Source organism: Bombus fervidus, chromosome 9 (assembly GCF_041682495.2).
Source record: "Bombus fervidus isolate BK054 chromosome 9, iyBomFerv1, whole genome shotgun sequence".
NCBI lineage: Eukaryota > Metazoa > Arthropoda > Insecta > Hymenoptera > Apidae > Bombus > Bombus fervidus.
In genome coordinates, this window is record NC_091525.1 from 4,530,704 (window position 1) to 4,545,299 (window position 14,596).

General features: G+C 36.2%; 1 protein-coding gene and 1 long non-coding RNA gene across 4 annotated transcripts in view; one reads left to right on the forward strand and one right to left on the reverse strand.

Moving 5' to 3' along the window:
* LOC139990441 (regulator of G-protein signaling loco-like) overlaps nucleotides 1–14,496 on the forward strand; it is a 41,507-nt gene extending 27,011 nt beyond the window's left edge. For all 3 annotated transcript variants that reach the window (XM_072009680.1, XM_072009682.1, XM_072009681.1), the window contains 2 exons: nucleotides 11,242–11,413; nucleotides 11,922–14,496. In XM_072009680.1, coding sequence (XP_071865781.1) covers nucleotides 11,242–11,413; nucleotides 11,922–13,556 — 1,807 coding nt within the window. In that variant the 3' untranslated portion in view covers nucleotides 13,557–14,496. The remainder of the gene's footprint in view (nucleotides 1–11,241; nucleotides 11,414–11,921) is intronic.
* On the reverse strand, nucleotides 9,729–13,417 carry LOC139990525 (uncharacterized). Its single transcript, XR_011800580.1, has 2 exons — nucleotides 13,281–13,417; nucleotides 9,729–13,203 (listed from the first exon to the last, which is right to left on the reverse strand). It is a non-coding gene; the product is annotated as an uncharacterized lncRNA (long non-coding RNA).
* Nucleotides 14,497–14,596: the final 100 nt, after the last annotated feature.

Below are 14,596 nucleotides of genomic sequence, written 5' to 3' on the forward strand. Positions count from 1 at the left end.
AGTTGGCGCGTACTGAGAGCCACGTGGAACGTACGAAGAGGGAAACGTTACCGAGAAATTAATGCGAGATGTGTACGTACGACGATTTGATCGTTTGGAAGTTCGTTAGATCGTTCATGTACTGGCTAGTTGGGGAGGTGTACGGTTTATGCGATCGAGCATAATCGACTTTCGCTTGGGTAGTAGGAAGCGTTACACGCCCCCATATAACACTTTCGGCCTCCCCCATGAGGGCACTGTGTACCGTATTGTCTAACGCTTGGCTCTTGCGATATGCTATACGGGTGCAGCTGTTACACGAGCTTTACTCGCACGTGAATAATCGATGAACGCGAAACGACTTTCTCGCTGGGATAAATCGGCTCGTATCGAACGTCCACCAACGTTCTTATTAGGGTATTCCATAAGCCGTATTCGCAGGTAGATCACGGGAGAGAAAAGTAATCAGTCATATATTACCGCTCATAAGTCATCCGCATGCTTGATTGACCGGTGGTAACAATATCTTATACATGCAATAATAAATTAAAACAGTGGTGTACAAATACTTTTTGTAACCACTGCATAACAATTACGAACGCGAAACATACAACGATATTTATATGTATATAAAAAAATTGTATCCTAAATCTTCGACTTTTTACGCCGAGAATCACATATTTTTCAGGTTGTATCGAAATTTTAAGATCTTTCTGTATATTCTTTTTTCTAATTTTTCAATTATTATTTTTTAATTTTTTTCGTACTTTATCTCTTCTGTATCATCTGCACTTTCTCTCTCTTTTTCTTTTTCTGTGTTTCCCCGACACATACATGCATATGCATGTCGGCATCAGTTTAGCATTGGCGAGATTGTTGATAATGCTAAAAAAGATAAACGAGAGAGGAAAGATGTAGTGAATAAACGAGTAATAGAGAAAGGCGAGAAAAGTGCGGAGAAGCGAGAGAGATTGCGCGCAGGAGAAGGGGGCGGAAGAGAAGAAGGACGAGGGGAGAGAAAAAGAGATCGAATGATAAAGTTCAGATGAGCGAAACGAGGAAGAAGAAAGGAAGATATCGTCGCGATATTTCGGTTGCGGTTAAGCGTCGATAAGAGTTGGTGGTAATCCCAAGGTCTGGGTTTGCGGGCACCGTTGCATGGCTATTCTCAGAAACCTAGCTGTTGAAGCGCGCCAAGCCCCCAAGCTGTTTATGTGTTTCTCCGTTTAACTCATATGACAAATTCTTTTCGTATGTTAGTTCCATACATTATAGTTATTTCCATATATTAGGTTGCTATATACCGTTAATCCATTAAGTAAATTATATCTTAAACAGAAATTTCTACAATCACGAAAATAAAAGTTGACAAGAAGCGCGATAAAACCGAAATAAAAAAACAAATTCCAGTATAGCCATTTCTAGACAGAATTTGATATTGTCGTCTCTTTATATGGAATGTACAATTGCTTACAAATTCGATATCAGGATTAACTCATTTTTGCAAAAGTATGATATTGTCGCGTCTTGCAGGAGACCATAAAATATAATATTGATAATAAATTCGTGGATTTTTCATTAGATTGTCTTTAGCCATTTATTACAAATGTCCAGGTTCTATTTAGCGAAAAATACAATCGTATCACCGACCGCAGCGACATTAGCGATTTTTCGATAGAGCAACTCTTCCACGGAGTTGTAAAGCTTTCAGAGTATAATTGCTCGGTATCCGTGTAATAATCATCGAGCGCGGTTAGACCAGCTGTTTCTTAACTTCCCGGGAAATGTTTGGAATTGGTACAGGCCGGCAGAATGTGGAAAGATGATACCAGATTACAGGTAAAAAATAGCATATGAAGAATAGATAGGTAGAGGTTCGACAGGGGGTTGGAATCTTGTGCTGTTTAGCAGGTGGGCGGCGCCGAAAGCCGAGTGACCCTCTTCCTTTGATCAATTCGCAGAGAAATTTTTAGGTTTACCTTCTTCTATTGTGTAAATAGAAGCAGAAGGCCGAACACGATAGACAAAATGTAAAATAAGTGGCAATGAATTATCAATGTTTTCGAATGATTTCAAGAAATATTTAAAAACTATTATACATAAAAAATATATTTTTTTATTTATTCACATAATTCTTGCCATTTGGCTTTGAATCATTTCCAGTACCGCTTAACCCCCGTACATCATTTCTACGCCGTATATCAGTACGTACTATTTTTTTATACTATAATTTATTTTTCTATTTTGTATTCCTAATTTAATCTATCTTATGCTATATAAAAGAATATAGAATTCTATTTTTAAAATGACGTCGACATTTTCCGTTGTTTCACTGCCACCGGTCCTCTACAATAGCTTAGTAGCTTGTTTTGACAGGTTTACGACGAATTGAGGATAAATACCTTAGGTAATTAAACGACTCCAGATTACCAGAACACTACAGAAATTATTTGCTTCCTAATGTTACCTGCAATAAAGGTCATATTGAAGGATTAGGACCCATAGATTTCATAACGATAAGAAAAAGTATTTCCATACAATTTTAGAATTTGTAAAATCGTCCGTAATAAACAAGGTTCCCCCCAAACGACGAGTAGGAACAAAATCTGTGGATTTTCAAATTTTACCGCTCGGTTTACCGTTGTAATGTAGTTCTTTTATCTTTCGTGCTTACTATTTTATTGTTTGGTACCTTTACGTATCTTTCAATACCTGTCGACCATAATGTCGAGGTACTTATTATTTTTCGACCATATATCTTAAGGCATCTATTTTAATATTTTGCGTTAAAAGTTGTATTTATTTAAACCATATGCCACATTTTCCATTGTTCCACTATAATGTATTATACATAAAAAATATATTTTTTTTATTTATTCATTTAATTCTTGCCATTCAACTTTGAATGATTTCCAGTTTCCGCTTAACCCCCGTACATCATTTCTACGCCGTATATCAGTACGTACTATTTTTTTATACTATAATTTATTTTTCTATTTTGTATTCCTAATTTAATCTATCTTATGCTATATAAAAGAATATAGAATTCTATTTTTAAAATGACGTCGACATTTTCCGTTGTTTCACTGCCACCGGTCCTCTACAATAGCTTAGTAGCTTGTTTTGACAGGTTTACGACGAATTGAGGATAAATACCATAGGTAATTAAACGACTCCAGATTACCAGAACACTACAGAAATTATTTGCTTCCTAATGTTACCTGCAATAAAGGTGATATTGAAGGATTAGGACCCATAGATTTCATAACGATAAGAAAAAGTATTTCCATACAATTTTAGAATTTGTAAAATCGTCCGTAATAAACAAGGTTCCCCCCAAACGACGAGTAGGAACAAAATCTGTGGATTTTCAAATTTTACCGCTCGGTTTACCGTTGTAATGTAGTTCTTTTATCTTTCGTGCTTACTATTTTATTGTTTGGTACCTTTACGTATCTTTCAATACCTGTCGACCATAATGTCGAGGTACTTATTATTTTTCGACCATATATCTTAAGGCATCTATTTTAATATTTTGCGTTAAAAGTTGTATTTATTTAAACCATATGCCACATTTTCCATTGTTCCACTATAATGTATTATACATAAAAAATATATTTTTTTTATTTATTCATTTAATTCTTGCCATTCAACTTTGAATGATTTCCAGTTTCCGCTTAACCCCCGTACATCATTTCTACGCCGTATATCAGTACGTACTATTTTTTTATACTATAATTTATTTTTCTATTTTGTATTCCTAATTTAATCTATCTTATGCTATATAAAAGAATATAGAATTCTATTTTTAAAATGACGTCGACATTTTCCGTTGTTTCACTGCCACCGGTCCTCTACAATAGCTTAGTAGCTTGTTTTGACAGGTTTACGACGAATTGAGGATAAATACCATAGGTAATTAAACGACTCCAGATTACCAGAACACTACAGAAATTATTTGCTTCCTAATGTTACCTGCAATAAAGGTCATATTGAAGGATTAGGACCCATAGATTTCATAACGATAAGAAAAAGTATTTCCATACAATTTTAGAATTTGTAAAATCGTCCGTAATAAACAAGGTTCCCCCCAAACGACGAGTAGGAACAAAATCTGTGGAATTTCAAATTTTACCGCTCGGTTTACCGTTGTAATGTAGTTCTTTTATCTTTCGTGCTTACTATTTCATTGTTTGGTACCTTTACGTATCATTCAATATCTGTCGACCATAATGTCGAGGTACTTATTATTTTTCGACCATATATCTTAAGGCATCTATTTTAATATTTTGCGTTAAAAGTTGTATTTATTTAAACCATATGCCACATTTTCCATTGTTCCACTATAATGTATTATACATAAAAAATATATTTTTTTTATTTATTCATTTAATTCTTGCCATTCAACTTTGAATGATTTCCAGTTTCCGCTTAACCCCCGTACATCATTTCTACGCCGTATATCAGTACGTACTATTTTTTTATACTATAATTTATTTTTCTATTTTGTATTCCTAATTTAATCTATCTTATGCCATATAAAAGAATATAGAATTCTATTTTTAAAATGACGTCGACATTTTCCATTGTTTCACTGCCACCGGTCCTCTACAATAGCTTAATAGCTTGTTTTGACAAGGTTTACGACGAATTGAGGATAAATACCTTAGGCAATTAAACGACTCCAGATTACCAGAAAACTACAGAAATTATTTGCTTCCTAATGTTACTTGCAATAAAGGTCATATTGAAGGATTAGGACCCATAGATTTCATAACGATAAGAAAAAGTATTTCCATACAATTTTAGAATTTGTAAAATCGTCCGTAATAAACAAGGTTCCCCCCAAACGACGAGTAGGAACAAAATCTGTGGAATTTCAAATTTTACCGCTCGGTTTACCGTTGTAATGTAGTTCTTTTATCTTTCGTGCTTACTATTTCATTGTTTGGTACCTTTACGTATCATTCAATATCTGTCGACCATAATGTCGAGGTACTTATTATTTTTCGACCATATATCTTAAGGCATCTATTTTAATATTTTGCGTTAAAAGTTGTATTTATTTAAACCATATGCACCTTTTAAAGGATTATAATGTTGGCAATTCAGTTAAAATATTGCTTCAAAATCTTCACATACAATTTTACAATTAACATCAATTTAATTATCAATAATTAATTAATTCTACATAGCTATTACATATAGATAAGTTATTCAATTAGTAGTTAATTGGTAAGTGGTCATTCTTTAACAGTTTCCATTGTTAGAGTTTCCCAATAAATGTAAAGAGTAGATGTCCTGATACTTATGGCTCGAGTGTACCTCTTTCTCCATTTCGTCTTCCATTCTTTCCTCTTTCCACCTTATCAGTCCTCCTCATTCCTTTTACTCTTTACACGTCGCGTTTCTTGTTGTCCATCCCGTTCCTGCTGCTTCTTCACTTCTCAGGGTGATTATTTTTTCTGACTTCCCTTCGTCTTCATCTATCCATTTAAAAGAGGGGACTTTTGATAGCTGTTAGCGAGGGGTTCGAGCAATTTTTATTCTCCTCTCCTCCTCTATATGTCTTTCTTTCTTTCTTTCGACTGCTTCTCGGCATATTGCGAATTTCGATCTCCTGTACAGTGCATCTGCGACGGCTGCATGTATCGGAAGAATAGCAAGAACGACCAGACTGTCTTCTACACCCTTCAGGATACCGAAGGAACAGATGATGATCTCGTTTAGGAAGCTGTAAAGCCGTCTTGTTCTCTAGAATGCTTTACGGTTACGAGGTCATTATCATCGGCACTCTTCTAATACATTCAACTGTCTAATTGCTAATTAAAATCAGCATATTTTTTCAACAATCTTTCGTCTTTTTCGTATTTTTACGATTACATTACGATTATATCAGGTTATGAAATAAGTTCGAATCTCTTTACAAGAGTATCAAAGATCGTTATTTCAAAACCAGGTCTATTTAACCCTACTACGATTCCCGAACTATATTCGTTTTAAGTTTTTTTTAACAGAGAAGAAGAGTTTTAATATTTTGAGAAAATCTTTAGGATAAAATTAAAATAAAAAGTAACGCATATCGGTCATTTTATAATTTTTCTAAACTCAAGTAAGTGAAATCAATAGTCCCATAAATCCTTCGAACTTAAATTAGACTAATAAAACATCTGGCATTAAATCTGCCTAATCTACAGATCCCTTGAAGGTATATTTTGTTGCTTATTACTTTATATTGACTTTAGAACCTTATTAAGGTATTTGAAACTTTGTATCCTATGATTCATGTACCGCTACACTTTCCTTCCCGTAGTAAATGTCTATAAACTATTTATTATTGTTATAAGATTTTATACATCGACAGCACGAAATGTAAAAATACTTCTGTTACGTTCTTCGATAATGTTACGTTTATCCAATTTTTATACGTCTATCGACCATGTGCAATCTTTAGGAAACATTTCGTGTCTTCATCTCGTGAAACGTTCATGGAATGAACATAAGGTGCATATACATCATATACCTGTATCGGTAGAGTAATGAAGTATCACTCAAACGCAACTTTTAACAGAATAATTTTTATATTCCCGTACTTATCAAATTATTTTTGATTTTGATTTAGAATTGATCGATGTATAGTATACTGTACGATGTATAATAAATATGTCAACGAATTTGTTTAAAAATAAATAATCATAGTGTATACTCGAAAATGGAGAGAATCTTGAAAGTGTAAGGCCCTCCCGTCAGGTATTACGTAAATGGCTCCCCACGTTTTCGTGCCGATGTGTGTCGTTAATGGAACGTCAATGGGATATCGTCACGATTATACGTTTGTGTAGAAATATACGTTTCACCCACCTACACGTATCTTCATGTATCTACACGTACACGATCATATCTTGTACACGCATGCGTGCATACAGCACACGTTCGTTTGGAAAGTGTCTGTTACATGTACACACGTATATGCACTTAGCGGTGCACCATCAGGGTACCCATGGTTGGCACGTGCCAACCATCACAATGGATACGACCATCTGCACTCTTTCTTATAGAAAAATCAAAGTCGTAGGGAGCCAGGCGTTTGCCCGATTCCAAGTTCCCAGTTCCCTTCCAGTCCGTTATACGTTCGAACCGTTCGTTTCCCGCGGAAGACGGTTTCTGGATCAGTACCGAGCGTGTACTTACACACACACACAGGAAAGAAAAAACGTGATAAGTCTGGTTTTTTGATTTCGATGTTACTTTCAGAAACCATGTTAATCAACTGCATAAATGGAGAGGTAAAGAAAAATGACGATGTCGAAGACGATGCTTTTTTTAAATTTACCTTAAAGTTTATCGTTATCTACCCGAGTCATCTTCTCGCGACAAATGAACTTATAGAAGTAGGTCATTTGTTTCTTCAGAACTGTGTGTTAATTGTGTATCTAATGAAATGAAGAAATTAATAGAAAGCGGCGGGTATAGTATGATATAATGTATGATATGAGCCCGTTCACAGGCCAATGTGGTTAACACCACTTTTTAAAATTTCTGAAATTTTGATGACAAAGCATTTGATCGACGCTTGTCTCATATGTAATTTTATCAATCTCTCTCTACTTCTTCATTTGTGGAGTTAACCGAAAAACAAATAACTAACTCGTATATAGCACTGATATATTGATAAGAATTTAAGTTTTCATATCAGGTCTGTATACTTTTTAACGATTTTCCGCAAGTTAGCTATCTAAGTTGGATTAGAGATTGTCTCTAAAGCCGGTGTACGGGTATAACGTGTCGCGAGGATGGAGAAGGTGCACAATCAGCCAGCTGTACGTGAGGGGTGCCTTTGCAACCCCCGATATATGGCAAAGTAAGCAGCTGAGCTACCCCCATGGTCGCACTGTGCGTTACGCGCGTTCGATGCCCTATAGCGAATAATCTTCGCATATATGACTGCTGGGAACAGACCGATGGATCGTTCGTTATATTCCTTCAGTCCCTTATTTGTTCACCCTCTTTTCGACTTCTCTCCTCCGCTTCTTTTTTTTTCACTTCGTCTGTCTTCTAACCTTCGTTTATTGCTTCAATACGTGATTACCACACCAAAGTGAGAAGTGTAAAGCAGTAACCACAACTTTACAACTCAGACTAAAGAAGTTACAAAATTTATACTTTAGATTTTAAGTGATTTTGGTGATAAATGACCAGATAAATAAATAGGTAATAAAAAATAACATAAATAAATTACCAGGAAATCTTTGTTATTAAAGATATATGTATATTTATATTAAATAGAAAAAAAGATAGCATTGTTAAAAAATGTGCAATAAAATGTCAAGCAGGAAGCACGAGATGGGTACTAATGGCATTTTATTAACGACAAGCAGAGTTATGCATAAATTAGTGTGACGGAGTTACTACCTGCTATCCCTATTTATCCTTTTTCCCTACTTATCCTTTTTCCCTATTTACCCGTATGACTAAACAAGATAAGACATTCATATGTACGCGCAAACATACGTTTCGAACTTATTTGCGCGATTGAATCTTACGAACGCATATCTGGCGTGTCCGTGTGAAAATCTTTAAAGAATGCGAGGGTGGTATCGGAGATCAGGTGAAGCATTGTGATCGGCAGAATGAAAAAACGGACCGAGCTGTACCTGCTGAGAGCTGCATCCTTCGGAATGGTCGGTGCATCAGTCGACGGAAAGAGGAGCGTAGTAACAGAGAGAGACGAGAACAGGCCCTTTCAGTGCGAGCAACAACTCCTACGGTCGGCAACCTTTTCCGGCCTGGTATCGAAAGTGAGCTAGCCAGTGAATGACCGAGTATACACATAGGCACGAGCGCGAGAAAGAAGGGAACATAAGCAGCATAGATTTAAATGTTCCTTTTTTTCTTCTCCTTCTTCTTCTTTATTCGTCTTCTCCTCCGTCTTATCCTTTTCCTTCCTCTTTGAATATAATATATATGTCGGTTTGATAACTCTAGATATGTTAAATAATTCCTTTCAAAACGCGGTCTCTTCTATATTAATTAAATTTGATAATGAGTACCTTAGATATGGTCTTCTTTAAAAGCTTTCGAACTGGAAACAAATATACAATGGCCCTCGAAAATAATTTGGAGATTTACCGTGGAAAATTTTTACGTACATATTGCACGCGTTATATAAAACATTTCATAATTTTTAACACTGTAACGAGGCACGACCGTCATGGTTATATTGGTTAAATTAAAAATTTAAGACCAATCCGATAATATATATATATGTATAGACGTTGCGAATATGTAATTTACTGCAATCATAAGCTTACAATCATTAAAATATTAGGGTGGACATGAATAATAATTTTAAACATATAATTGTGTCAAAAATGGAATATTATGCATTATTAATATAACGAGCAATTAACTGTTCATGTATGAGATACTCCGATAATCTTTATGGAGCGTATGCTTCTGATGAATATCTTGTAATTTCTATATACATTAGCAGACTCGTACCAGATGTTACCAACGTAATCACGATACTCAAGTATCGTATGTATGAGATACAATTGTACCTCATTACAATATTAATGAAATTTCGAAATGTTTTCTGTAACACGCGCCATGTATTCATGGAAGCTTCCCATAAATATTCAGATACTTTCGTAAGCTATTGAAGACATAATATTTTTCAAAGTCAACAAGTAAGTGAACGTACATGTATGAAGAAACCTGAAGTTACTAAGGTTTAAATAGTTAAAGAATTTTATCAATAGACTTTTATTTCGAAACTAGATCGAAGTTTACAAAGTCGTAAGGGGACATATGCAGACGCAAGTGTGCTTCTATATATATGTACATTTCATATAGATTTAGCGACTGGTAAATATCGGCGAACGATCGAGTAAACGAACAAACGGATGTAACGAAACACGGCGGCAAAGAGGCAGAAAAGGGCCCCCCATAGCGGTTACCCTAAAGAGTGGATTCCGCGTTCCGTTCTCCCTGTACGCCCTGAGAAGATTTAGGCGGGCCCTTTCCCAGTTACCGATTGGTCGGCCCTTTCCCCCACCACACCAGGCTGCTACATATAAAGACAGACTTCCCGCCAGGCCACTCAGATAGTGCGCGACTTTGCGAGTTGGCGTGAGTCGATCCAACTCCGCATTCGGTGTAACGAGTGGCGGGTTATCGTCCGAGTTTTCATGTATCGTCATTTTATTCTTTAATTTGATAGATACGGCCGTTCTGTATTGTGGTTTCCTGGCTCGCACAGTTCTTTTTCTTCTCGTTTGTAATCATTGACTGATTTTAATTGTGACTTCGTGTTTCGTCAGTGATCGCTATGTTTTCGCAAGATGTTACTAATTCGTGTGAAGTGTGGCAATATACAAGGTATATATCATAATAAAGCTAATTTTCTGCTTCCGAGCTGTATCGATTTTTCGTTTCTTTCGTCTCGTACTTTTCGTGTGAACACGCGTGTGAATAGGTGTCTGTAAATTCAGTGCAAATTTAGTGAAATATATGTACATAGGGGAAATTTGTTTACATTGCATCTACGTGTTTTTGGAATCCAATATGTTCGTAAAGAATTCTTAGTAACGTGTCCACAATTTCTCCTACTAAAACTATATTAGGTCTTATCCTATGTCTTTTACGTATTATACACTCTTATTATACATGGATCAGTGATTTCTAAACTGCGAAAATAGATATACCGGTGAAATCAGTTTTGCGCGTCTGCTAAGTGCATGTGGTTCTCACGCGCAAGCGCATTCAGTTGGCGCGCTCTCGCTCTACCATATTTTCTCGTGTTGTACATATGTAAAGTATTCTGGCAGTAAGTTTCATTAATGAAACGGCAATTTGCGAACGACAACGTGTTCTTTTGTATCGCGCAGCTTTGTAAATCGTGTAAAATTCCATTTTAACATTGTGTAACTGTGTTTAAGGAAGAAGAAACGCGATTAATTTCGAGGCAATTTATAGAAGTTAATCATTCATTCACAGTAAAATATTATTGCGCGTAAAACATGTCGATAATATCTGTTGCAATATTTCTAAAGATGTGTTCAATGAAATTCAAGGTGCGTGATTTTCTTCATTTTGAGAAATCTTTTGTTCTTAATTATTATTTCCAAAACATGTATCTTTATCGGGACCTAGTTATAGAGGTTAGGTTTATCATTGAACTGATATTGTATTCTTGTAATTGTATATACAATTGTGTCTGTGTGTATAAAGGTATATAATAATTATTTCTTTCCTTTATAGCCTCTTCAAGGATGTATTTAACAATAAAGACACTTCGAACAGCACAGTGAAACCTAAACCAAAAGTCCGCCGGCTAATTGGCATGGCTACGCGACGTTTTTCCTGTCCAGAGCCAGTATCGCCATCTATTGACAAAGAAAATAACAGCCCGCATGGTACTAGCCCGCAAAAGGTATCGTTATCAATACATATGTTCTTGCATATTTCGACTTCTTTTTCCATTTTTTCTTCTTTTTTTGTTACTCTTATTAATTCTAACTAGCGCTCTTTCATTAAATTACGAACAAGCGTAAAACATCACCTTTTATATCGTCGCGTTAAGAAAAATATGCACCTGTTCCTACATTATTCGTGGCTGTTTATCGCTCACTTTCAACATCTTGAATATATTTAAAATAGTTATCACATACGGGGGCGCGCGTCAAAGTGACACTTCCGTTTCTGTTGTATTTCGAATTGAATTAAATCGAATCTAATCTGTCGATTAATCTAGACTCGGACTGAATTAGTTTTCGTTATCTGTATTTTGAACAACCGGCGTGTCACATTCTGAAGCACAATACCGGGTCAGTCTTTAAAATTCTTTTTTACATGGTCAAACGATAAGCGTCAGAAGACAAAATTAATTCGATAGTGTGATAAATATTCAAGTCTAATTAATGTATTTTGATGTGTAATAGATCGCCGGTACAAAAAGGACCCGTCATCCTCTAGAAGATTGCGATCCTAATAGCCAAGACAGCGGATATGGAGCGAGCTTTATTGAGAGAGAGGAAAAATCGAGGCGAGATAGATTTCGATTTGCGGAGCCCCTGGCCGTTGCTCCACGTCGAATGTCTGTCGAATCTCGGAGTCCGATGGAGTCGCCGGTACGATCATCGCCACACCGAGCGCGAATCGCACGATGTTCCCTCTTTCGAAGCATTTCATCTGGTTACGAGAGTATGGATGATGGGTTCAACGATCTGGTAGATACCGAGAATTTGGACGATGCAACGCAATTACCAAATGATATCTCCACCTTACTCTGCGGCAATATCGTCGGTGCCGAGATCGTGAATACACCAACGAATCCTGACTCAAGTAATCAGAGCACGCCCGAGTATTCACGTACCTACCGCGGCACAGGCAGAACCCTCAGACGCTCATTGTCATTGCAATATGAAAAGGAAAATCAAAAGACCTCGTCGCTTTCGAAAGTACGTTCCTGCTTGTTTCGTTCTCCGAATGCGAACTCATCGACTAAGACTCTAAATTTCGACGATGGTAGCCCACTAGCGACGACTATACCCGTTGCACGACGTCGACGAATCACTGAAATTACCGACGAGAACACCAACGCAGATACTTTCAATTCGTCGTTTGCTCAAGATTCGAAACGGCTTGAACCACTGATGAACGAGAGCCCGATACTAGTCAAGAGATCACGAAGATCCAGCAACTTCTTTGAAGTCGCCAAAGATTGTAGCAGTAGTGAAGCTATGATGTTCGAGGTGCCAAACTGTAGGTCGTTACAGAAGAGCTTTTCTACATCAGGAATAGAGACGGCATCTGTAATAGAAACGATATCGACGAAAATGGAAATAGAGATGAAAATGGAAACGGACACAGAAATGGAGACAGAAACTGGGACAGAGACAGAAGTGTCCCCAGAATTGGACGCACACGCGCACATCAAATCGGCTATTCATCGCAGCGTCACCGATACCGATCTCACAGGAGATTTCAGCAAACCATGCATCCTGCCATTAACTATTAGTCATCACGAAGATTTAAAATCAATTTCAGTCGATACCTTAGCCGCTTTAATACGTGGAGAATTTAATGATAAAATTAATTCGTTCGAAATCGTAGATTGCCGTTATCCGTACGAGTTCGATGCAGGTCACATTCAAGGTGCTCTAAATCTTTACACTAAAGATCTCATCGAGCAATCCCTCTTAGATCCACTGAAAAATACGCCTAAAATTGAACCAGATACGAGTAAAAGAAATATTCTAGTGTTTCATTGTGAATATTCGTGGAAACGAGGTCCAAACCTCTCACGATTTCTACGAAGTTTGGATCGTCAACGTAACAAGGAATATTATCCCGCTCTCTACTATCCGGAAGTTTATTTGCTGCGTGGTGGATATAAGCAATTCTACAAGGAACAAAAGAAATTGTGTTCGCCACAGGGTTATCGGCCGATGAACCACCCTGATCACCAAGCCGATCTCAAAAAATTCCGAAGCAAAAGTAAAAGCTGGCAAAGTGAAAAATTAAGACTTAGTGGTTGTGCAACGCGTAGTAATCTCAAACGTCTAGGTTTTTAGATAAGTCTCCATTTTCCTCATTATCGTTTCTGTCATTTATTTGATCTCCTCTTTTATCTCTCTCCTCTTTTCACTTTTCTTCTTATCTTTCTTTTATCACCTCTTTTTTTCTTTTCTTTCCTCATTCCTCTTATCTCTATTCTGTTTATCTATAATTAGCAATCAATACGTTTGAGATAGAGAATTTGCAGAAAATTGTATAAAGGTGCAAATTTAAAAGTTAAAATAATGACAAAGTGGAATAAGAAAAAGGAAACCGTTTCCTTTTTGCGCGTGAAAATTGTACGATCGTTCCTACATATTACTGTAAATAATAGTAATTTCTCTAATTTGCGAATACGCTTAATTTTTTAATTGATCAGTTGTAAAGAGATGATATAAAGAGCATGTACACGTGTACGATAAAGGACAACGACAACAAAAATATCAAGTTAATGCGAAAAAGGTCACATTAGCGAAACAGTATTAATACGAAAATTTAAGTAAAACAGTCGTAGAACAAAATTTTATCATAAATACCCTCTCATTCATATTCATTCGATATCGTAGTTTCATCAGACCTTGAAATGTTTTCGCATAAAAATTGATTGCAAACATCGTCGTTGTTTCCTGATATTCTTGTTCGCCAAAGTTTAGCGCATATGTGTACACCAGTGTAAAGAAATTATGCTTAAGTGGGTTACATTGACTAAAGAAGGGTGTAGAGCAATTGTTTATGAAGAAATGAATATATCTTTAAATGTGCAAGCTTGTACGAATGTTGTATATGGATAGTTTATGTTGTATGACGTACGTATGATGTGTATACATGTACATAATACATGTGCGCGTATGCGTATATTTAGGAAGATATGTAGAAAAATCAAATATGTCTCTATTTAGTCTGTGTACAGTGCATTATTTCATTATAATATAGCATTAAAATAATTTTGTTTCTACATTTCTGTTTCTTTATTTGAAATTCGTATTTTATATTGCAAGTATCTGAACACCTGATGCAATTCGATCAAAAGGTGGACATCTTCGTTATATTTTTAAAA